General features: G+C 38.3%; 1 protein-coding gene across 3 annotated transcripts in view; it reads right to left on the minus strand.

The window, feature by feature from the left end:
• The window catches only part of LOC149531016 (Plastid-lipid associated protein PAP / fibrillin family protein), a 96,476-nt gene that overhangs the window by 39,439 nt on the left and 31,227 nt on the right, over positions 1 to 25,810 (minus strand). For all 3 annotated transcript variants that reach the window (XR_016358877.1, XM_089810564.1, XM_089810565.1), the window contains 2 exons: positions 14,978 to 15,073; positions 14,706 to 14,786 (listed from right to left, as the gene is read on the minus strand). Coding sequence is in view for 2 of the 3 variants with exons in the window: in XM_089810564.1 (XP_089666690.1) it covers positions 14,706 to 14,786; positions 14,978 to 15,073 (177 nt within the window). In the remaining variant the exon portion in view is untranslated. The remainder of the gene's footprint in view (positions 1 to 14,705; positions 14,787 to 14,977; positions 15,074 to 25,810) is intronic.

Here is a 25,810-nt window from a genome sequence, read left to right on the forward strand (position 1 = left end):
GAAGTTGGTTCAAGGGAAGATGGATGACAAGAGGCAGGCTCGCGAATTGAACCTACGCATTCGTGGTCTCCTAGTGCCCTTCCTCACAGACTAGCTTGGTATCTCAAACATCACACTAGACAGGGGTTGGGTAGGCCCAAACAACATTCTCTTTATCCAATTTCTCACTAAGATTTATTTGGATGAGGACCTCACGAAATCTCAGGTGGCTGAGTTGAAACACTCTAGGAGTGATGAAGGATGCTCCCCTTAATACCTTAAACACATAACAAAAACAAGGAAATAACAACAATTTGCAAGAACAAAATATGGGCTTCTTATTAAGGCCACAAATGCAGAATTACAGAATTCAGAATTACAATATGCTAACCCACATGGGCGCCTTCATTATAGTAATCTACAAGACAAAGCTGCGAACTATCACCCAAAGTTGTCTTAGACAATGTATGCCCATTCCTCAAATAGGCAATTTTATGCCGCCTAGGAAGGTTCTAGACACTCTAATTTAATATATAGGGCCGACAGACCCTAATAATATATATAGAGTCAGCCAAATACATTTTTGACATTTATTTTAGAAGTTTTGGTCAGCCCAAGTTTGAAAAACCATAACTCTCAAACCGTTGCTTCGGTTGGCTATTATAACCACTTTTTAGAATCCAAGGCTTCTAATCTAGAGGCTTCGATCGGCACAAGTACCCATCTATCGATTTTTTGAGCCTCATCCGGGCACATTTAGACCTTCAACGGTGAGCCTAAAATTTTTATACCAAAATTGCACACCAAAAATCCACAATAAATCCCTGAATACTCATAATATGGCATTGTGCCTCAATTGGTAGGCTGTTATATCCAAGATGAACATCCACCTTTGAAATTAGGACATTCCGAGCTCGTATGACTGACTTATTAAGTAGCAAGCCTCCATAGAAAACAACTCTGCATTAAGACAACCCTTATTCAAACCATTAAACTGAAATATTTTTGGTTGATGCAATATTTTTCTTACACCCAAGATGTTCCTTCATCAGACACCTAGGGTAATTTGAAAAGTGACCCCGTCACGTCTCAAGTGTTCAAAGAAAAACCAATACAGCTAACCTCATCCCTTGCTACCCATGACGAATCTTCTATTGGCCTCCCTTTCCAATTGACCACGTATTCTTCATAAGTTTTGTTCCTTGTACTTTTGCCAACACAATTGTCTAGTGTCTCCTCAATCTCCTTTGTAGCCAAACTAGCTACTGGAATACTCCATTTCGCTTCTACAACTTCATCTCCATCACCTCCTTCATAATACTCTATCAAATCTGAAATATTAAATACTAGTGAAATATTCAATTCAGCAAGCAACTCCACTTCATAGGCATTTCCAAAATCATGTCTTTTTACTATCTTGCAGGGTCCAAAGTTCTTCATTTTCAACTTATTATATGTTCCCACTGGAAAATGCTCCTTTCTCAAATAAACCATGACTTCATCTCCAATCTGAAATTCCTTATACCTCATTTTCACATCTGCCTTAGCCTTGTACTGTGTATTCATCTTTATAATGTGCTTCCTCGCCTCCTCATGGATGTTCTTCAAATGTTTAGCGAATTCTTCTACTTCAACACTACTTATCTCTCATTTATCCAACTACCTCAATTCAGAAGCACTTCTGGGACTACTCCCATATACAATGTGGAATGGTGATTTACTAGTACTAATGTTGACAGAATTATTATCTGCAAATTTTGCCTGTGGTAAAATCAGATCCCATCCTTTTGGTTCATCTCCAACCAAAAATCTCAACAAGTTTCCTAAATTGTGATTCACAACTTTTGTCTGTCCATCAATCTATGGATGATGTGATGAACTGAACTTCAAATTTGTCTTCAATTTCTTCCACAATGTATGCTAGAAATACCCAACAAATTTGGTATTTTGATTTGAAACTATACTCTTTGGTAGACCATATAGTTTCACTTCTTTGGAAAACAACTCTGCCACATGAACATCACTAGTCTTCTTGCAGGAAATGAAATGTATCATATTTGAAAACCTATCAACCACCACAAAAATAGAATCATGCCCTCACTGAGTCCTTGGTAATCCAAGAACAAAACCCATGCTGACATCCTCGCACGGCTTCTCTAGTACGGGCAATGGCTGATACAAAACCCCGTATTTTGCTTCACTCTTTTCGCCATCTGACATACTCTACAACTCTGTACAAACTTCACATATTGCTGCAACTACAACCACTAATAGTTCTTAGTAACCAAAGCAATAGTTTCATCTCTACCAAATCGTCCAGCCAATCCTCCACTATGCTTCTCATTGATGAGATTCTCTGTCATTGAACTTCTTGGAATGCACAACTGGCTTCCTTTGAACAACATACCATCTTGGATTATGAAATCCAACCACTTCATTCTGTCAAGTGTAACAGGTTCCTATACAAGCCTTCCACGCTTCACCAAAATCAGGATCCTCTAGATACAAATTATTGAGTTCCTTTAACCCAACCACCTCAATCTGCATTTCTGTCAGCAAAAATTGTCTTCTACTAACAGCATCTGCAACTATGTTACCTTCCACGCTTCACCAAAATCAGGATCCTCTAGATACAAATTATTGAGTTCCTTGAACCCAACCACCTCAATCTGCATTTCTGTCAGTAAAAATTGTCTTGTACTAACAGCATCTAAGACTTCTCACTCCTATGTTTCAAAGAAAATGTATAACTCTACAAAAACTCACTTCAAATGCCTTCGGTTTAATTTTCCTTGACTATTCAAATATTGCAAAGCCTGATGATCTGTATACAAAATAAACTACTTAAGAAGAAGATAGTGTCTTCACTTCTTCAATGCCTGAACTATAGCATAAAAATTTTGATCATAAACAGATTATTTTCTTTTGGCATCATTCAAATTCTCACTGAATAAGCAACAAGTCTACCTTCTTGGCTCAAAACAGCTTCTATTGCAGTACCACTAGCATCACAATCTACTTGAAACACCTTGTTAAAATATGGAAGTGCTAAAACAGGTTGCTCTGTAACTTTTTATTTCAACATATTAAAACTCTTATCTACTCCTATAGTCCACTTAAATTCTTTCCTATCCCCCCTCATTGTTTTAGTCAAGGGTCCACAAATACTACAACCTCTTATGAACTTTGTGTAAAAACTAGCTAGTCCATGAAAAGATCTTACCTCTATAGCACTCTTTGGAATAAGCCATTCAAGGATAGCCTTCACTTTCTCCAAGTCCATTTCCAAACCTTTTACTGAGACTACAAATCCCAAGTACACCAACTCCTTCACAAAACTGCACTTCTTTAGGTTTATCAGCAACTTCTCTTTCCTCAACTTATCAAACACGTTTCGAATATGCCGCAAATGCTCCTCCAATGTCTTACTAAAGATCAATATATCGTCTAGGTAAACAATGACAAACTTACCCAAAAACTTCTACAAAACCTCATTCATAAGCCTCATGAAAGTGCTCAGTGTATTGGTTAGCCCAAAAGGCATGACTAACCACTCGTAGAAACCTTCCCTTGTCTTGAAGGCAATCTTCCACTCGTCTCCTTCTCTGATGCGAATCTAATGATACCCACTCTTCAGATCTATCCTTGTGAAATACACAGATCCACTCAAACAATTCATAATATCATCCATCCATGGCAATGGAAATTTGTACTTGATTGTGATCTTATTGATAGCTCGTGAATCTGAGCACATCCTCCACTCTCCATTCTTCTTTGATGCTAATACTGCTGGTACAGCACATGGACTTAGACTCTCTCAAATCAACTCCTTATGCAACAACTCATGAACTTGTCTATTCAACTCTTCACTTTCTACTAGTGTCATTCTTTGCGCTGCATTGTTTGGCAAACTGGCTCCTGGAATCAAATCCATCTTGTGATTGATCTTCCTCACTAGGGGTAATCCATCAAGTACATTATTTGACACAATATCAGGAAACTCCCCCAACAAATCTGCAACTTCTACAAGTACCTCCTCTACTTCTTTACCATCTTTTGGGATTACAACAAAACATTTATGCTCATGCTTCATACCTTTAAGAAACTCTTTTCCATCAACAAAACATATTCTAGAAGCACTACATACCTTTTATTTTTTCTCCTTCAACGACTTCAACTTATGTTTCACTCCATACTTGGTCAGAGTGTAAGTATTTGCTCGCCTATCGTGTACAGCATGCCTATCAAACTGCCACGGCCTACCCAGCAAAATATGATATATATCCATCAGTATGATATCGCAAAGCACCTCATCTTGGTAGCTTCCAATCTTGAACTTCACTAGGCACTACTCATTGACCATGACCTTGTGGTCATCCTGCACCCAGGCAATATGGTATGGACGTGGGTGTTTTTGCCTCTTGAGGTTTAACTTTGTGAACATCTTTTCTAACACTAGATTGTCAGTGCTTCCACCATCAATAATCACACCACAACACTTATCTTCACATTTGCACCTTGTGCAAAACAAACCCCTCCTTTGATCAAGTTCATTCTCACCACTCAGCCGGACTCTTCTATTAACTAGGACTTATCCTCTTTCACAATCTTCAAAATGGGATGATTTGGCATCTTCATCAACATGCGCAACTCTAGCTTGGCCTTCCGTTCTCCGATTCGTCCTTCCTTGGTGCTGGGAACACTCAAATGCTATATGCCCTTTTTCTCTGTAATGAAAAATTTCCCACAGAAGCCTCCTCTTCCAAATCCTTGCCCTCTGCCTCTTCCTCTCTGATCTCTATTGTTTTTATCATGAAAACAATTGGAAATGTTTCTCCTCTGGTTCTAATTGCCACTGCTTGCCTTATCCTTGTTCTTTTGATCATCATTTCAGCCTCCATAAGACCGTCTGTCGGATCTTCCACCGTGACCTTTTCCACTATTCTTGTTATCAAACTTTTTGCTTAGCTTCTTCTCAACTCCTAGGGCAAACTAGTATGCCTCCTCAATACTGGTCATTCGAACCAAACTCAGCTCCTCCTGAATGCTTGGCCTTAACCCATTAAGATAACATGCAACTTTCTCCTTATCACCCTTTGCATGTCCGATTCTATTGAGAACTCAGTAGAATTCTTCAGTATGCTCTTCAACAGATCTTCCCGTTTGCGTCAACCCTTGCATTTTCTTTAGCAGATCCAGCTCATAATCCACAAGAATGAATTGTCTCTTCAATTTAGCTATCATGCGGTCCCATATGGTGATTTTGTCCTTTCCTCTTTTATTTCGTTCCAACCGAATCTCCTACCACCAGATCTTCGCATGCCCTTTAGTTTCGCCTTCGCAAACTTGACCCTATTAGGATCCTCAATATCTTCATACTCAAAGAATTCCTCCAATTCATTTATCCAATCGATCAACTCCTTTAGGTTAAGATTTCCCAAAAATGTGGGAACCTCAAACTTAGGTCTTTTCCCAATCTTGGATTTGGCCTTAAAAAGCCTCTCCTCTGGAATTAGAACTACCTCTACTTCAGCATTTTTTTCTTCTTCGTCCTTGTCCTCATCTTTGTCCTCATCCTCGCTTTCATTTCTTCTAGTAAGATTTATTCCTCTGCACATTTGTTCTTCTGATGCTTGCATCTATCCTTGGAGGGCTCTAAAACCCTCAAGTGTAACACCTACAACTCTTCCACCATGCTCTCTTTGTGGAGGCATTTTTGCGCTTCTGCTAAAACTCTAGTGCAAATTGCCTCACAATTGGCAATCTGTCTACACGCTCAGCCCAAACCATGGTCCTGGTGTAACTGCCTCACAATCAGCGATCTATTTACAACTTTACACTCAGGAACTTCAACTTTGATGCCACTTGATGAAGAGTGCTCCCCTTAATACCTTAAACATATAACAGAAACAAAGAAATAACAACAATTTGCGAGAACAAAATATGGGCTTCTTATTATCGCCACAAATGTGGAATTACAGAATCTAGAATTACAATATGCTAACCCACATGGGCACCTTCATTACAATAACCTGCAAGACAAATCTACGAACTATCGCATAGAGTTGTCCTAAACAATGTATGGGCATTTCTTAAATAGACAATTTTATGTCATCCGAGCAGGTTCTAGACACGCAAACTTAATAACTAGGGCATAGAGACCCTAACAATTACATATAGAGTTGGCCAAATACATTTTTGACATTTATTTTGGAAGTTTTGGTCAGCCCAACTTCGGAAGGCCATAACTCTCGAACCATTGCTTTGTTTGACTATTATAACCACTTTTTAGAATCCTCAGCTTTTAATCTACAAGCTTGAATTTGCACAAGCATCCATCCGTCAATTTTTCGAGCCTCATCTGGGCATGTTTAGGCCTTCAATGGTGAGCCTGAAGTTTTTATACCAAATTGCACACCAAAAATCCGCAATAAATCCATGAATACTCATGATATGGCATTGTGCCTCAACTGGTAGGTTGATATATCCAAGATGAACATCCACCTCGGAAATTAGGACATTTTGAGCTTGTATGACCGACTTACTGAGTAGTAAACCTCCACAAACAACAACTTTGCATTAAGACAACCCTTATTCAAACAATTGAAATGAAATATTTTTGGTTGATGCAAGATTGCTCTTACACCCAGGATGCTCCTGCATCAAGAAGCCTTAGTGCCAAGGCTAGGCACAGTGGTAAGTGGGTGGTTATTTGTAACCTCGGGGTAGTTATTCGTGACTCTCCTCCTATCGTTTGGGAGTCAAGACAGGTCATTAAGGCCAAATGATGCTCTTACCAGTAGTCGAACAAGGGTGGGTCCTCATCTAGCTCTCTTCTTGTCGATTGCTAGAATCGAAACGACTCTTTGTGGTCCCTACCGAATCTCTGTCACAATGCGGTTGGTTGTACAGATATCTTGGTCGTCACAGACACATAAGAGTCCTATACGTCCTCTTCCAAGTTATGTTGGGTATCAATGGCTATCTATCTGTAGGGAGGAGGTATGTGCTTTTGGTAGTATTCGAGGCTCTAGGGGTGTGGGTTGTTTGGTTACAGAAGATCTCTTCAATGCTAGCTTGATGGTTCATTCTAACGTCTATGCCCAATTCTTGTGGATCCAGATCAGTCCTATTAGTTAGCGTCAAAGAGATAACTTCATTGTTGTTTGCTACTTTTTGCCTGCCTCTTCTTCGTATGCCATACAGAGCACTGAGGACGAGGACTCTTTCTTGGACTTGCACAATTGTATCTCCAAGTTCACGGCCATTAGCGACATCATCATTTTAGGGAACTTTAATGCATGGACCAAAGCTTTGCAGACTCCTATGCACAACTACTGCTCAAATTGGACTTGTACTTCAGAGATCGATCCCACTATCCTGGGGCTTTTGCGCACCTCGGAGGATAGTCACAATCCACTCCCTATTTACAGTCGCCATCTCCTCCAACTTTGCGAGTCTTCCAACCTAGCGATTTTGAATGACATCTCATGCTTTCACAGTTTTGAGCTACTCACTTGTTGGCCCCACACTGGGGGTGCGAGTATTGTGGACCATGCCTCACTTGTGCTTCCTTTTTTCCTTTCATCTACCACTTCACTGTCAACCACCTTCCCTTGGCCAACCATGCTCTCCTCAACCTTGCACTTCGCTTCTCCCCTCACCTTCTACCTCCCCTCTTCCATCCCCCATCTGTGGCTGCCCACACCCCATGTCCACTTTTGCTTCCTCAAGAGTGACTGTGACCTTTCTCTCTTCCATCTTAGGCGGCTCCTTCCCCTTGATGATTTCTCTAAGTTCAGGCAAGCTTCTGCCATGTTTGACCTTTTGGCCACGATAATCTAGGAATCTACTCTCCTCTCCATGCTCCACCTTCTCTTCTCACAATGCGAGTAACACCTATCTCCATCCCTTTTAGATTAGCATGTGCCTCTCACTAGGAGTCTAGATTCAAATCTTAGATGTTCTTTCTAGGTATAGAGTAGAAGAACCTATGTGAGGCCTACTGCATGCATGTGCCCCCACCCCGCCTCCCAAATTCCACCTTTTCACCCCTTCCAACATCCGTGAAGCCATCAAATTCATGAGTTCAAGTAGGGTGACAGAGGAGGAGGTTTTTCAGGCTGAGCTCCTCAAGCTTGGCATCCATAGTTCGGTGTCTTTTCTTCCCATGCTCTTCAATAGAGTGGTCTACACTGGTTTTCCTGATGCTTGGTCGAGGCACATTATCTATCTGATCCACAAGATTGGCTTGGCTTCAGACCCTGACAACTACAAAACTATCATGATTGGACACACCTTTGCCAAGCTCTATGCCACAACGTTGAACATTATTCTTTCTAGTGAGCTTAATGGGAGAGATTGTAGAGCTACTGGTCAGGCTAGTTTTCAGGCGGATTACTAGACCATGGAGCACATTTTTACTTTATAGGCTATCATTGAGGAGGCTCGACACTGCTCTACAAAAGTATATTGTTGTTTCATAGACTTTCGTAAGGCTTTTAATATCGTCCCGCGGGTGGCCCTCTTTCAAAGACTAAGAGACATCAAGATTTCAGAGATCTTATTGATAGCTATTATGAGATTATATGAGAGCATGGCAAGTAGATTCAAGACTCCTGAGGGTTTCTCTGCTCCTATCCTAGAACACTATTGGGGTGAAGCAGGGTTGCCCTCTTTCCCCCACCTTATTTGGCATTTATATTGATGAGGTTGAGACCTTCCTCAACGACTCTTTGCTCCCTACTGACGGTTATTACTTACCTCAGGTCCTGATTTCCATTCTCCTATCTGTTGATGATGTGATCCTTCAGGCCTCTTCTCCAGAGAGTCTCCAGAGGCTTCTTGATGGCTCAGCTTCCTTTTGTGACCTTTGACAGCAAGACTCGAGTTATAATCTTCAAATGTTTTAAGGCCTCGCATCTGCACTTCTACTTCCAAGGTCAGGAGATTGAGATTACCTTATCCTATGTGTACCTCGAAGTCAAGTTCTCTAGACCTCACTTCGATTTGGGGCCCGCCATCCAACCCAAAGTTAGCAAGGGAATGGGCTCCCTTGCTATGCTCAAGAGATAGTGCTTCAAACATCACTTCTAGGACACTTCGTCCAAGTTGTCCCTCTTGGACTTGTTGGTCAAACTCACCGTTCTTTATGGTTCAGTGGGTTTGGGGTCCCTCTCTTCTTGACTCTAATTGGACCTCCATTGAGTGCATCCAGACTTTGCTGCTCCGATGTATTATCAAATGTCACTGGTTCACCCCCCACAACATTATTTTGGCTGAGTTCAAGACTCATCCCTTCAGGTTGGGTGCCATTTTTTATCCCATTTGGTTTCTTCATTGTTTTCCTAGCTTTGTGGATTCTAAGGGTGACCGGCATAGATACTCATACTTGGCTTACTAATCCTTACTTGCAGTTGTGGATTTTGATCCGGCCTCTCGCACCCGTTGTTGGTATGTGCAAGCTACTTCCTTATTGAGCTCGATTGGGATCAATATTGACTGCCTCCCTCCCTTCCAATTCTTGCTTGATGCTCCCGCTCACCTCCTCCCCTCACAGCAAGAGTTGAATAGGCATATCAAACTTGACATTTACAAAGAATATATCACCACGATATGGAGTAACCCTGTTGAGGGTTTATGTCCAAAGATGGCCTTTAATGCTAAGCACTTCCTCGATATTTGGAACAATATTATTGTGCGCCCTACCTACTTGTCTCTGCATTGGGGCCATGCCTTGCACATCTCTCTTGGGTCCTTCAGAGATGGCTCCCACCGGCTTCAAATTCAAATAGATCATCACATTGACAAAGAGGATGGACTTGTAATTTGTGTACCTTAGCCGCAGCTAGGACAGAGGTCCATTTCATTTTCCACTACCCCACCTACTACGAGATCAAAGGGAGATTCTACTACTTATTCAAAGAATGCAATTCCCTCATGGCTCTTTTCAACTACACGAATCAGAGGTGTTTGGCACTTATCTCAAAGAGACTATGCAGTTCGGCGATCGCACTCTACAGCTCTTATTCCCCCAAAGAGAGGCCCCGGTTCAGCTCATCAACACTTTCTTCTCTCCCTCATCTCCAGCACAAGGGACAAAGCATCCATCTTGTACCTCCGCCACCAATCACTCCAGATCGGTGAGGCCTCGCAACGGTATATTCATCAGCGACACCCCTCCAGCAGCTCTCGACAAAGGCTAGGGGCCCTTACTCGCCCTAGACCGTACCCTTTGGTGCTTGATTTCTTTCAGCCGAGGACAGACCCCTCGTCCTTGCCTCGTTATTTGCTCCTCCATTCTTTTATTTTCTGTTTGCTCTTTCCTAGAGACTATTTGGTGCTCTTGTAGCTTGCTCTCTCTCTCTGCTTGTACGCTTTTCAGTCCCATAGACCCTTGGGTGGTCTATTGTTGGACATTAAAAAAATTATCTTATCCATTTAATGTTTTTAGCAGCTATAGACTACTTGTAATGTTGGTTTAAAATTTAAACACGGTTTGTTCATGTTGATACTCTAATCATTGAGGATGATGATTCACAAGCAAGAGGAAATGTTACATCCCTCCTTTTGCATGAATTATTTTGCTATATTTGCATTACTTTGAAATGCGATGAATATGATGTTGTCGAAATGAAGAATGGTTCAGTAATTCCTTGAAATATGTTTTTTGTATGCAATTGAGTGATTCATGTTTTTTTTTAAATCATATGTGCGTGTGTGTACTATGTCATATATGTTTGCGCACACACACTTGTATATTGACAAATATTTAGCTAATTACATTCTTGTGGACAAGTGGATGCAAGTATCTTATTGGACTCTAAGAAGGGAGGGCAAGCTTCATTAAGTAAAAAAGCGTAAACCTTTGAAAAGGTTGAATTGCCATCTGAGTCTTCTAAAGCTTGTCGTTAAGTGATAAAGAGAAGGTTTCATTGTCTAGTGTTGCAGACCAAGGTCTAGGTTTCAAGCTAGCAAACCCTAGAAGGTCAATTAACCTGTTAGGATTTCTCTTCCTATATGCAAATATTTTAAAGGTAGACATAACCTCTTATTTAGTTAAGTTCTAAATAAGAAATTGAAACATATGAATCAATGCTGAACCATTCGACTCTATGTTGGTCTTTTACTTAAATTTAATAAATATTCAATACCTCCACAATAATGTATGTATGTGAACAAAGAGTATATATACGCATGTATGTATGTGTGTACCCATGGACAATATGAAGAAGCAAACCCATGCATACGTATTTACATATGTAAGTATTTATAATATAATTCACATAAAGACATAGTAAAATATGTTGAACCATTCGACTCTATGTTGGTCTTTTACTCAAATTAAATTACTATTCAATACCATCATAATAATGTATGTATGTGTGTAACCATGCACAATATGACAAAGCAAACCGACGCGCACGTATTTACATATGTAAGTATAATTAATATAATTCAAATAAAGATATAGTAAAATATGTATTTAATCTTTCAATGTCAATTCAGAATATCATTATAATTAACATACATAACACCTAACGAAATTGGATGCTCAAACAGTGGAGATGAGTATATCTTATCAATTTTAAATTGGAACATTGTTCTTTGCTAAAGTAACCAATGCTTCAATTTGGAGAACCAATGATATATTTAAAACAATAAAGCCACCACCCCAGCTCAACCTATTGCATGGGTGAAATGGAATAGAACTACATGTATATGGGTGGCATTTTGGATATAATAATATGATCATACTTAATACCAAATGAAATTGAAATGAATTGCAATCAAGGCGACATAAATGGCATCTCTGATAACCATTTTTTAAAAGAAACTATGATGTAATCAAATGCACGGCATTCTGGAAACAAAAGGTTTGCCTTTTGTAAAATATTGAAGCAAATGAAATATTTATGAAACATATAGCCTTCGGAAAGATAATAAATTCTTAGGTTTTGATATTGAAAGAGGACCTTGGAGAAAACATAATCCACTCTCTTCTTTGGAAAAAATGGATTCCAAGAGGGGATGACAGGGAAGAGAATTGGAGCTTTGGAAGCTCAGCCAGAGAGCTTCTGCAGCCAGTAGAGGCTAGCAAGTTTTAGCAGTTGCTATTAAAAAACACCAAGCATGAGCTACTCTTATCATCCTCTATCACTCTTTCAATTGAAAATGCATAGTTTATCAGAATAAAGACATCTCTTTAGAAGAAATTATGCTTAAGCAATCTGAGATAGAATAACAGCGTACTCAAGAAAGTATCTTTGCATTTTCTTTGTTTACATTGTAAGGTCTTTGGTGTATATCAAACTCTGAAACTTTATCATTTCACAAAGTTTTGGAATTTCTCATCTTTCATGTGTATAGCCTTTCATAATGTCATTCCATGGAGTTATTGTATTGCTACATTTGAACTTTAGTAAGCTCTGAAGTTTCTCAAGATACTTTGCCAACGTAAAAGAAAGGCAGATTCGGAAATCTTAAATCCATGTTGAAATAAGAATGGGAGACATTTTTTAACCTTGTTCAAGGGGTTCAATTTTAATTCTTACATCTCTAATTCAATTTCAATGAATATGATGGCAATAGCTTTTTGTTCAAGGCTTAAACCATACCTTGTTGAAGGGGACACAAATAAAAGAAGTCTTTCTTTCTTCATGATAGGAAGTCAAGTTGTGGCGGGTTAAAAACTGAAACCAACTTCAAATCATACTTAATACTAAAATGAAACAGAGTTTATACTTATTCTGTATTGTACAGCAACGCTTGTCCTTTATTTTCAAGAGATATAAGTAGACCCCCTAAAGATGTTATCTTGCATTTTAGTAGCTTAACTAAGCAGAGTACCATACAGGGAATCCAAAACCCAAAAGTTGCTAAAGTTTGTGAACATGAGATAAGATTATAACATGATAGCACATGTGAAGACCGCAAACACGTGTATGCATCTAGAGGCAGGTCTGCACTTACATATTAATGTGTATGGTATATAATAACTCCTTGCAACCAAATATGAACTTGAAATAAGAAGTATCAATTCATGATAAGAATAGTAATTTTTTCCTTTTTTTTTTGGGTATGCGAAGGGTATCCCAGTGGCTCAGCCCAGCGACCCAATCTGCCTTACCTTGGGCTTATATATTGCCAAGTTGGAGTGGGAAGGCGTGAGCAGAAGCAAGACCAACTCCCTTGGGGGAATCCACAGCCCGCAAGCAGTACCCCCTCTTAAATCCAGGAAGGGAGTCGAATCCGAGACCTATGGGTAGCAAACCCACAGCCAAGCCAACTCATTTACTTGTTCAGGCTATAATAAGAATGGTAGTTAACCATACTTGAGAATCAATAGAAAGATGAACAAAGGATGGACTAGAGGTGTACTATTTAACCTAGAACCTTGTATAACTGCCTCAGACATTGACAGAATGCAGTTTATCATATTAATTAATCTAGAATCTGCCATGTCAATAGAACTTGAGAAAAGTCGAATTCTAACCAAGCAAGGTGGTGAACAATGACTACACATTAAGTTGTGCTTGCAACTATGAAACCTTGGCCAAGGTCTTGCATGCGCCTGTCAGTTTGCATGATCTGGATACACTACCCAATCAGAGGTCATGCTGGATAGGAATTACCTATAGTGTGTGACTGACTAGAGTCGTGGACCATCAAAACACCACAGCTTAGATGGCATTAGACCTATCAATTATAAACACCCTAGTGAAGGATGGGGCCACCTCCAGTAGGAGGGTGTGCCAGGAACCGCCAGATTTGCATGTTTTCTACAGTAAGTGTTTAAATTAGGTTTACTTTTCTTGCATGTTATTTTAGCATATTACGGTTTTCTTCTCTCAAGTGATATCTACAAGGTGCAGATAACTCGTAAATCATTCCAAAACGATGTCATGATGATATTCTCTGAATTTTTTATTTTAAAAAAACTCTTCAAAATGATAGCTACGCAAGAACGTATCTTCATCAAATGCCATAAAACATCAATTTGCACAAGCTAGATCTTGAAATGAACTGCATCTAACAGAATTCAAATAATTTGTAAAGGCACCAGATTAAATATGGTGCACACTCCAATCTGCTAATATTATGTAAAAGCTTCAGATGCAAACTTCGGTTATTTAACCAACATTAAGTACTCTATTAAACGGAGATATAATTACAAGAGTTTTGAAATGCTTTTAAGATGGAAAGACTATCAATCTCCATCCAATACAGATGGAGATTGATAGTCTTTCCACCCAATACAGATCAAGATAGAATTTGTGTAGATTGGAGATGAATTATGATTCTATAATTTAATAAAAGTAATTTAAGGAAATAGAATGGCACACTAGAGAGCAAAGAACCTTCATTACAAGAGTTCTGAAAAATTAAAAAGAATGTCATCTCCCGAAAGTAAGAAAATGATATGACAAGAAAATAGTATTTATTCAATTGCTTCAAATCAAACACGTATCACTTCAACATGAATTCAAACTTGGGAATAGAGCATGGGATGAAAATGATAAATCTAGATAATATAGATTTACATGGTCATTAAGAACTTTAACATGAAAATAATATATGTTGAGAGATTGCAGGTGTAATGTAATCGTGACAGAAAGTTTCTCATATGATGCTGAAACAACAGTTATTTGGATATAAGTGAACAGGATTTTTCCACATTCAAACCATTTCAAAAATGATTACAGTTATAACACTAACGGTCTAACCTCTTCAAACTTCAAAAATATGTTGCGTTGACTCAACAGTGAAAAGTTTGCAGTGACTAGTAGTGTTGCACCTTCATTTTCCTGAAATTTTAAAAAAAAAAGGTTGTAAGATATAAATAGGATATGCATCAAACGAGAGAAAATTGTAAAACAGAAACATAGACACCAGGACATACACTACTTGAATTTCACGGACCAGCTGTTCAAAACATTTCAAGATTTTCAAGTAAAAAGCTAGTTATTCCAACCAATACTTGAGCTCGCTAGCTTACCTGTAAAATATTTGGAATGCTCCAGCGCACAATGTTGCGAACCATGCCTCCATCAGTGCATCCTTTGCATTCAAATTTTTGATAAATTTGTCCAACCTAGTCCAATTGTGCAGCCATTTGTTGGAAATTTTCTGACCTTCAACACTGCCAAATTTTTAAAATATGATTTTTCAACCCCCTTACTCTGCATAACAGTCTTATTCTTTTCTCACATTCCCTTAAGCATCCCCTTAACTATGTGAAACTTCAAACTTGAACTTATTAATATGGCACAAAAAATGTAAAATGGGCCCTGAAGAAAGCATTTATTCATTATAATTCTTCTCAAATGCCTGAAAAAAAATAGAAAGAATGACAATGAACTAAAAGGAAAATTACCAAACTGTTTGATATATGTCCATCTTCCACAACAAAACAATAAATTGCAGAAAGACTTCCAATGGCAAGAGGAAACAAACCCACACTGAAAGTATTTGTGTTTGAGTACTTACAGATGCTAATTTTGGATAAGCTGGTGTTTGTCATTTATCCATGCAAGAAAAGATTAAGGTGATAAACTGTAATAACCAATCACCTATCCAAAACAAACTTCTTCTCTTTGCCTCCACAGAGATACTTTACAATACCTATGCACAAAAAATGGGTGGGATGCTGTTATTTAAGGTTCATAACAGAGGAGCTCAGAAGCTGGAGTATACTGGTCTCCTGATGCAACTTGCTTTTGTCTGATGTTCACAATTCATAGCAAGTTTCTCTATAGTTTAGCTCTACTGCAACAAACTTAGCTAGTTCCTTGAAGGGAACAATGAAAAATTGTTCAAAACTATCCTTCCACTTTCAATGAAAAGCTCATCACCCTAATTTTGTAAAACTGTTCAAAGTTTTATAAGCCATACACAAGGACCTCATTTGCACATAATGTAAGGATATTTGCAGGAGCAGGTTGTTTAATGAAGTTTTTCGCCATAAAAAGATCATTAATAAAACACCCAGCATAATTTTTTGTTAAATATGTAAAAGCCTATCCATAGATGCTATTGGAATTTTTTGTTAGTGTCATCCTATACATTCAACAATGAGAATTACATAAAACCTTTGAATCATTAGAACCATCCAAGTTTTAGGACAGACGAGCATTTCAGCTGCAGATCTCTCGAAAAACAAACCAGCAACAAGCAACATTTCCTCAGCAAAAACTACAAAAACAGCTTCCAACAAATGGAGGGGCTGTAATATCCCCTTTTCTTCAGCCTTGGTGTGTCATGTTATCTTCAAAATCTGCACCCTGAAATTTTGCCTTAAGTCCTAAAACTCACAGCGATTTTGGAGAAACATGGGATCAGCCAAAAGTTGTGGGTAACTTAGAACTTGGCTGAACCTCCGGATTCTAGGCTGGTTCTTGTATGATATATCTTAGACCTTACTTGTACTAATGGAGAAACGAAAAATTTAAACGGAAAAGGGTAAAAAGATAATCTTAAACACGGAAAACTTAAAGAAATAAGGTGATACACCAAGATTGATAACACAAAGCACTGCTATACCTGAGACACAATGAAAGTTTTGACAAGACAATCACAAGAAACCTTGTTTGAAGATCCGCTAATTTATATCAATAATTTAAGAGAAGGTTTATGAACTTGAAAATATACGAAAGGAATTTGATCACAATCGGATATATCAATAATGAAAACACAACTCAAAACCTATGAACAACATTTTAGAAAAAGAAGATACAAGATAAGACATCATTCAGAAAGGTCTATTATTAAAACACAATTTGAACAATATCAATCACCTTAATGCATACAACTAAATCTGTCAACTCCAAAACTGGTTCCAATGAAAACTTTATTTCCATCAAAGGCCCCCAAAACAGTACATCTGCATAATGGATCAGAATAATGAAGAAAAAAGGCACTAAGGATGAAATCACATAAGCGTCCTCTCTCAAAATCTGAACCTCCTTCCTCAAAAATAAGAGGAGTATATATAAACAATACACTGTCTCAAAACAGGAAAAGCTGAGTCGAAATAATGAGTTAACTCATTATTAAAAACCACTAAAACTCCAAAAACATGCTCAAAATATCCCAAACTGAGGTTCCACCATCCATGCATGAGAAAAATCTTAAGAAAGCCCCCCAAACTGCCAAAAATCACTCCATAATGCACTCTGAAGTCTTCAGTCTGAACTGTGCCTCTAAATATATCAACTGCAGCTGCCCCTTAAAATTTGGCATTAAAAAATACCAACCTCTCCTTTCACTCACTTTGACCTTTAGACTTTATTATTTTTAATTGCATGAATGTTTATTATTTTAATAATTGATTTATAAGATATCAATTATAAAAATAATAATTACAATCCTTTTCAAATATTTATGAAATTAAAAATAAAAGAAACTTGAGCATGAATCTTTCCATTTTTACTTGCATTATTTTTAAAAGTGAATTAAAAAACTATTATAACCTTTAAATTGATCATAAATCAACTAAAGAATAATAACATCTTAAGCAATGTGCATGCATAAAATTAACACATTATACAAATGCGCTATTACAAGTGTATGCAAATAATGCAATCCCTTTAGTATGTGACCGGACCCGAAATTTTCTAAAATATGATAAAGGGCGAGTTTATGAAAATATGTAATGCAAAGAAAAGGCAAGTTATTTGGTTTTTATATTATCTTGAAGTTTTTTTTTGCATTCTGCGTAAGAGAGAATAAGGGTTTCTTTCAACCCTAGCTGCCTGTATATCATGCGATTTTCCTCTGCTGAAAGGCACAATTTGTTATCGGATCTTTGCTGTTTGGACGCCATGTATATTTCTGAGACTCGTGGCATGGAGAAAGAAGGGGTTTTTTAAGGCTTTCGACAGGTATTCAAAGCCGAATCTGCCTTCTCTTATGAATTTCTCTTCTTGTAGCTGGGCTTTGCCTTGGACGCCCTTACTTCTTTATGCTGTTACATTTGGCCACAAGCTCTAATAGCAGACTATTCTTCTTTGCTTGTTGGGTATTAGACGCCATGAGAGTCATTCTTGGCCACGGATTTACACCATCTTCTTCATTTTTTTGCTGGAAAATACGCCTGGAGATTCACGGCTCACGGTATGCAATCATGCCGACTTTCTATTGATTTCTCATGCTGCAAATCGTTATCCATCAATCTCTGTTGCTGTGTCTGAACCTTAAACGTTATTCTACCTTCAGATCTATGATTTTTCTTGGAAATCATTTACTAAATTTAAATGGAAGTTTTTCAATGCTGAAATTATAGCAATAACTGTGAATTCTTTTTGGCTCTTTGCTGGGTTCTCAGTATCCGAGTAATACCCCTCATAGATATGACTATGTTATACATCTGCTACTGCTGACATATTTTCATTGGTTACTGTTGGAAGTATACCAGATTTTCTCATTTGGATTTTAACTGGAAGATGCATCAAGGCACCATATTTATTTAGATCTGCAATAGCTGGGCACAATTTATGGTTTCTTTACTCTCTTCTTGCTGTATGAGTGAGACATCATTAACATGTCATACCATAGCTATAACTCCTCCATTTGTGTTCTAAAACTAGAAAAAGTTTAAACTACCACCTCAGATCTGTGGTTTATAATGAAGCTTTCCTGTTGTTGCCTGATTCTCTTTCCAGATCTTTGTAAGAAATATTGTGAATAATGATTCTTTTGCTGAAAACATTCTTTCCGTATTTTTTCTTTGCCTGGAGAACTAGACATTCTGTTTATATCTGCTACATATAAGATATGAAGATCCATTTTTGCTATATTTTCATCATGCTTTGCCAAAAATAACTTTAATTGCTTCCTCAAAGAAGATGATCAGAATTGTTGGGAGTTTGCTTGCTGACTGTTTGCTAAAACTGAGTACCCCTTTTAATTTTATAATAGTGCTTCTATTTCTTGAAATGCTGCATACCTGTAGTCCTCTTGTCAGCATCCTGTAGCATACAAGTTACCGCTCCTGCTGACCACTGTCTTCCAAAGTGAAAACAAGGCATCTCTGTTGTTACTGTAGCATCTTTCTTTTGCAATTTCAAAAATATTTGTCCTTTGAATCTGTATCATGCACTCTTTCTACTGGCTGAAAAATGATTATCCTTTGTTTTCCTTTGGAGATCTCCTGCTGTAGCTTTCATTCTTGCTATATAAGCGAAACAAAAGGTTTCAAAACTTTGAAAATTTGTCCCTTTAATGTTTCATTTGCTGTTATTTGTATGCATACCAATTCCATCTGCTACGTCTATCCTGTTTTCACCAGATTTCATAAGTAATAGGTTTCAAAACAAAAATGAATTGTCCCTTTAATACTTATGCACTTCATGATCGACCTCTCTATCTACTGATGTATGTCTGTATTTTACTGAGATGAATAGCATGTAGGATGATGAAAGTGAGATAAAGTGAGCTATCAGCATTGCTTAGATCCATTGGATCTAACCCATTCTCTTTTATGGACGCAGGGATTGGAAGCACAGAAAGGGCGAGATCTGGAACAGCAAGACGGTGGACGCAGATGGACGCCACTTCACCAGTCATTACAGGCAATGACTGGTGCCCGTGACCTTTTTCTCCCTTTTCTCCTCTTTTACGTTACTGATTTCAGTATAGTATAGGTGTATATCAGTACGTAGGGACTACTCTCTCAGTCAAATGTGTGGGAGAAATTTACTTTCAGCATTTCTTTTAATTTCTGTCCTGGTTTGCTCCATCATGCAAACATTGTATATTATTTCAAAAATCAATAAAGATACTTTTCTTTGATGCATTTTCCGAAAATTACTGGAAAGTAGTAAGCATGTATTTTCCTTTCATTTGAACATGTGTGAAAAATGAACAACATGTCAAAAGGAGATCATTAAATTTATTAAGTGAATTTGTCTTAAATTGCTATTTTAGGCAATTTGCATTTATTCAATTATTAAGAAGAGTACTTTATTAAAGTGACTTTAGTTGGGGACCAAAGAGCAATATAAGTGGAGTGAAAATAATTATGAATTATTACTGAAAAATGAATTTTAATCATATTTTTATTTAGTTACTGGTACAGATATGGATACATGTATCCAGTTTAGTGCCACTTCAACCTTGTCTCAGTAAGAAGGTAACATGATTTTGGACCTTGGCTTGGATGTGGATTAGTGTAACTAGAATTATACTCGGTATATTGCAAATTATTATGTCAATTGATGGTAGGATACTGTGATTTAATGTAAGCGACTAGATGCTTCGTCATATTATTATAAGGCCTCTCTACTACTTTGGATATGAAAACACCATATAATAAAAGAAAGAGAACCAGCTTCACATAAATTTCAATCCCACAAGAAAATGAACGGTATGCATGGATAAACCACAAGATTTACCAGCCAAAAGATTCACATATAAAACCTTACGATTCTATATATCTATTGCATCATATGTACAACTTTATACAAATCCAAAGTCAAAACATTAAACAAAAGTTTTTTTGTCTTAACAAAGAGCCGACCCTCTCACAGTCATGAAAACATATTTAAATAGCCACGTAGGGAATCCGCAATTCAATTTAGATAACTAACTCCTCCCAGAGTTGGTAAACTATCATCAATTTTTGCACAAGTTTTAGAAATAACTAACTAAAACAAGAAAACAACCTTTGGCCAATAGCCTCTACATCCCTATCTAATTGCTAGATGTGGCAGCAGGATCAGCCTGTTGATCCAGTTTGTCAGCAAGTCCTCCACCTGCTTCCTTCCATTCCTTGTGCGTGGCCGTGAATCCGATTAGTTACTTTTGCTGTGGCACTCCTAGGTGTTCCAACCTCAGCTTCCATATGTCCTTAACCCTATGAACATGATCCATTTTCCTTCTATGTGCTTCTAGGTGATCTTTGCAGATGATCATCATGGAATCAGCTCGAACAAAAGTAGTGAAATCTTTCACTGACATTTCTTTGATTTCCTTCATAATTTTCACTTTTTCTTGGAAGGATGCCATTATTTCTTTGGCTCCCCGATTAGGCCGATCCTCATATTCCATAATCCTAACATCAATACATTTGGGCAACTTATAGTGGTTTCCCTTGAAATCCGCCAACCCTTAAATATGTGAATTTGGAAAACTGCACAAAGAAACTACCATAAATCGTGATAAGTTGAACAGATTCTTCAGCGACCTTCTATTCTCCTTCCTCTGCAGTTCAAAAACCAGCCTAGCCAAAAATGTGTCCTGTACCTTCCGGAAATAGTCAGGATTTCTTTTTCTTTTGCAGCAAAAGGTAGTAATTATATATAGTCATGTTACCAATCCAAATCTAATTAGGCAAGCTTTCCCATCCTCTGCTATAGGCTAAGATGTAAAACAGGTAAGATGACATGTAAAAGTCAACGGTTCCAGACACCTATGAGAGCTCCTCATGAAGACGATTGGCAATTATTTCGGCCCAGTCAATGTATTTATCATCACCCAAGGTAGTTTGAGTGAAGAAATACACCAATTTTCCCACAAAAAAGCATGCTCATTTCCCTTTATCCTGTTCAACAGAATAATAACATCTCTAATTTCTGGAATAATGTGTTCTCTGGTTAAAGGCCGCAGTAGACGAGAACCAACTTTCTCTGGCTTTAACAACCAATTCTTAGCAATGGCATTGTTGTTGTCTTTGGCATTGATAGTGAACTGGGAATATGATAGGCTTATTTTCCAGTCTTCATACACCTCCTTAGGTGGAATTCTTAAGGCTCCCGTGACTATGACGTCGTTCATATACACTAGAACCTCACCGCAGTGAGTCTTGAATCTTGATATATCTCTCAGCAATATCATATTTTTCTCTACATTCTAGCACCAACTCTGGACAAAGAATAGCTTCACAGAACCCATTGGCTTGTACTAACCCACTTGCAGAAACCTTTTCAGCTATAGAACCAAGTTGGGGTTTTTCAAACCTAGACACTACCCTTTCAATTTCTTCATCGATCAGAGCAGTATCCCTTAATTCTAGTAAGAATCTCATCAAGCGTGTCGGTTTCTTTTCTTTAGGCAATTTGGGATGTGGGGTAGCCATGGGAATTTGCGGGTCTTAATTATGCGTCAGTAAATCAAGTACAAAAAAAGATACCAAAAAAGCTTCTAAATTACTAAAAAGAAACAAAAACAAAGAATATGGGTAAGAGATACAGACTCACCATGCTTGAATTTACAAAAATCTCCTAACGTGGACACTACTTCGCCACTTACTTTTAACTCCAAGAAAACACAGTGAGCTCCAGAAAAAGAATTTATGATAGCTCAGTTCTGGGCAACATGCTCGTTGAATGATAGGGGAAAGTACCGATTTGACAAGGTGTCATAATCTTTAATGAGGAAATTAACTTCCGCACATAGCAAATCTTGCCCCGCCGCCACCTTCTCCAATTATGATTTAATACATGTCTTTTCACCTTTTTTGGAAAGGATGAGTATTCCCATACGCCACGTGTCTACTTGTGAACTCCGAACTTTTGAGCCATGAAATAATCAATTCAAACTTCAAGTTCCATCCACCGATGATATTGGGGCATGGCACTCAACAGACTTGACTCCTAACAATTCTAATAGGATTTTGCCTTATTGAACTTTGAACCCGAACTAATATGACACAAGGTGTGAAGTTCAACTTCACCTTAAGAGCACCAAGATCCACCTACTGATCGTGAAACTTCATGTCAGATGAACAATACATGCAAGGATGAAAACATGAACCTTGAACCTTGAACCAAGTGGTTCAATGGTTCAAGTTCAACCCTATCACGTTTGATGCAAGATAAAACAAGGCCGAGTGTTGCGATGTGAAGTAAAGGATGACTTTGAACCTTTGAACCTTGAACCCATAAGGTTCAAGTTCAAGCTTCAGGATTCCATAGAGGGTCTTTTGTGTTGAAAGAACTTTGAAAAAGGCCAAGTTAACAACGCAAGTAATAGCTGGCTCTGACTGGGGATTAGGACTATGAGAGACTAAAGAGGGACTTAGCATCTTTGGTTTTGCAAACTAACTAAACAAAAGGAAACAAACAAAACCTAGAGCACAAAAAAATATTATATATATAGGATAGAAAATCCTAACAGCCGATAGAGCTCCAGATCTTGTCCGTTGTAAGACACGGGCATTTCTGTCCCATCTGAATATTTCAACTTGAAGGAGTTTTGTCCAAGCACCTTACTGATTTTAAAAGGACCTTTGCACAATGGTTCAAACTTTCTATGAACTCCTCGTAGTTCCTTCTGCTTGTCCCAAAGAAAAACCTTATCATTTTCCATAAACTTCCTGGGCTTGGCTCTGCGGTCAAAAACTTTCTTCACCCTTGCTTAGTGGCTAGTGATATGGTCTACTACATTCTTCCTTTCTTCCTCAATTTTCGCCAGGTAACGGATTCTCTTTTCCAGGGTGTTTTGGAAAGTTTCTTCCTCAATCACTTTCTGGAGTTTGGCTACAGCCAGTTCAAGGGGTAAAGACAATTGGGCTTCGACGCCATATATCAACTCGAAGGGAGTCATTCTAATCGCTTTCTTAGACAATGTTCGGTCAACCCATAATGCCTCTACAACCTTTTGTGCCAATCTTTAGCATTTTCACTTACCAACTTCCACATGATGGAAATGAGATTCTTATTCGCGGACTCAGCGTGGTTGTTCCCTTGTGGAAAGTAGTTCAAGGAATGTGACAATTGCATCCCATTAGCATAACAAATAATCTGCAATTCATCAAAGGATTTGTGCATTATCGATCACCATTTTTGTTGGTACTCCAAACTTGACTATGATATTCTCCTACTTCAGATGTGGTTTTCCTGATGGGGATGGCTTCAACCCACTTGGTAAAGTAGTTAGTGGCTGTCAAAATGTGAGTACGCCCAGCACTCAATGAGGAATTTGAAGGCCCTATAAAATCTAATCCCCATTGCTGAATGGTTCTTCCATGATGACACATTTAAATGGAAGTGCTGCCAATCGAGGCTTTCCTGTAAATAATTTACATTTTTCACACAGTCCTACCCATTTGTAAGCATCCTGAAACATACCAAGCCAATAGTAGCAATTTTTTAGGATCTTGAATGTCGTAATTACGAATGAATAGTGACCTCCACATGCTTCATTATGAAAAGTTTGCAACATCTTTTTCTATTGGTTGGTATCGACACCCCTGAGAAACATTCCATCCAGGCCCTTTTTGTATAATACATCATCAACAATTACATACTTTGCAGCCTTTAGCCTCAAAGTCCTTTTCTCCTTGTTGGTCAGATGATCAAGGTATTCACCATATGTGAGGTAATAAGCAATGTCAAAGAACCAAGTATCCTACAATCCTACAAATACTATCAATAGGTATGTCTGGCTAGGCTGGTTTTTGTACTGCAGGTGAAGGAGAATAGAAGGTTGTCTGAAGAAGTTGTTCAACTAATCACGATTTATGGTGGTTTCTTTGTGCAGTTTTCCAAATTCACATAGTTAGGGTTGGTGGATTTCAAGGGACCACTGAAGTTGCCCAGATACTGCTTAGATATGTGTTTATTGAGGTATGTCGACAAGTTGTTGATGTAGACAAGAATTACAAGGCTAAGAGAAGTTTTGGATTTGTCTTTCCTATTGAATTGGGTCACTATCGCTGCAAGAGCATTCAAGATGCTTTTAAACAGGAGACTGAATTAAAAACCATGAACTTGAAGCCCTACTCGGCCTGGCCTAAGTTTGACAATAAAGGTTTCGCCCAATCTCAATCTGAACTTGGCCCCTCAATCGCCAATAAGCCTCATGTGGAAGTTTATTAGGCGGATTGCAGAGATGATTTTGAAGTAAGAAAGAGGTGGTGGTCCAGGTTCACTTTGAAACAAATCACCGAGTTCAAACTGCCAATGAAGATTTCCAGAATTGAAAAAGTTGAAGATGAAGAGGTAGTATGTCCAAAATTCGTAGAACAAGTTGAGGCTTTCCCTATATCCAAGATAGATTGGGACAAGCCAGAGGAAGATGATCTCCACACAAGAACTCTTTCTGTCATTAACCGAACTAAAGAGTGACTCAAAGAGAAAGACGATTACAACTAAAGGGAATAGAACAACCCCCTTAGATAGCTTCAACTAGTTCTAGTCCGGCATTGTCTCCCTCACATATTGATGAAATTGCACCATGTCCCTCCACAGGTAATCAGGAACCCGACTCTGAAGTTGAACCCCAGGTGAGAACTAGTTTATGTTCAAACTCAACCTTCACAAAGGGTTACCCGTTCACGGAGCCATAAGAAAAAAGTGCAAGAAGGGGATATAATAGACCTAGACAAGGAGCAAGACAGGGGAGAACCAGTAGCAGAACCTTTTGCAGAAAATCCTACTGAAGCTACGGATCAAGGGAACAAACAAGCGATTGATGATGTTAATGCTATGGGTTCAAGTGCACTGGCTATTAGAAATCCTTCAGAGCCCCAAACGCCTTCAACCAAAGGTAATTCCTCTACACCTAATAAGTTTGACCTTTCAGTCAGCAAAACGAGGAGTTTAGTGCCTGTAACTATTCCAGTAGGGGATATGGTTAGTAAATGCCTAGGTAAAACACTCAGAAGTAAGAAGCCCAAAGTTGAAACTATGCTTGAACTAGATGAGAAACTGGACACTAGGTAGCAGATGTATACAAACCAACCAATGACAAGAGCCAAGATGAAATCCTGCCACAGGATTACACCATAGTAAGGACTGATCTTGGGCCTGCAACTAGGGTAGTGGATATGAAAGTTCTCGAATCCAGCAACAAGACGATTGTAAACAAGATTTGGAAAGATTGGAAGGAT

This window comes from Cupressus sempervirens, chromosome 11, assembly GCF_028749045.1.
Source record: "Cupressus sempervirens isolate cs-2001-9-10 chromosome 11, ASM2874904v1, whole genome shotgun sequence".
Taxonomy (NCBI): Eukaryota; Viridiplantae; Streptophyta; class Pinopsida; order Cupressales; family Cupressaceae; genus Cupressus; species Cupressus sempervirens.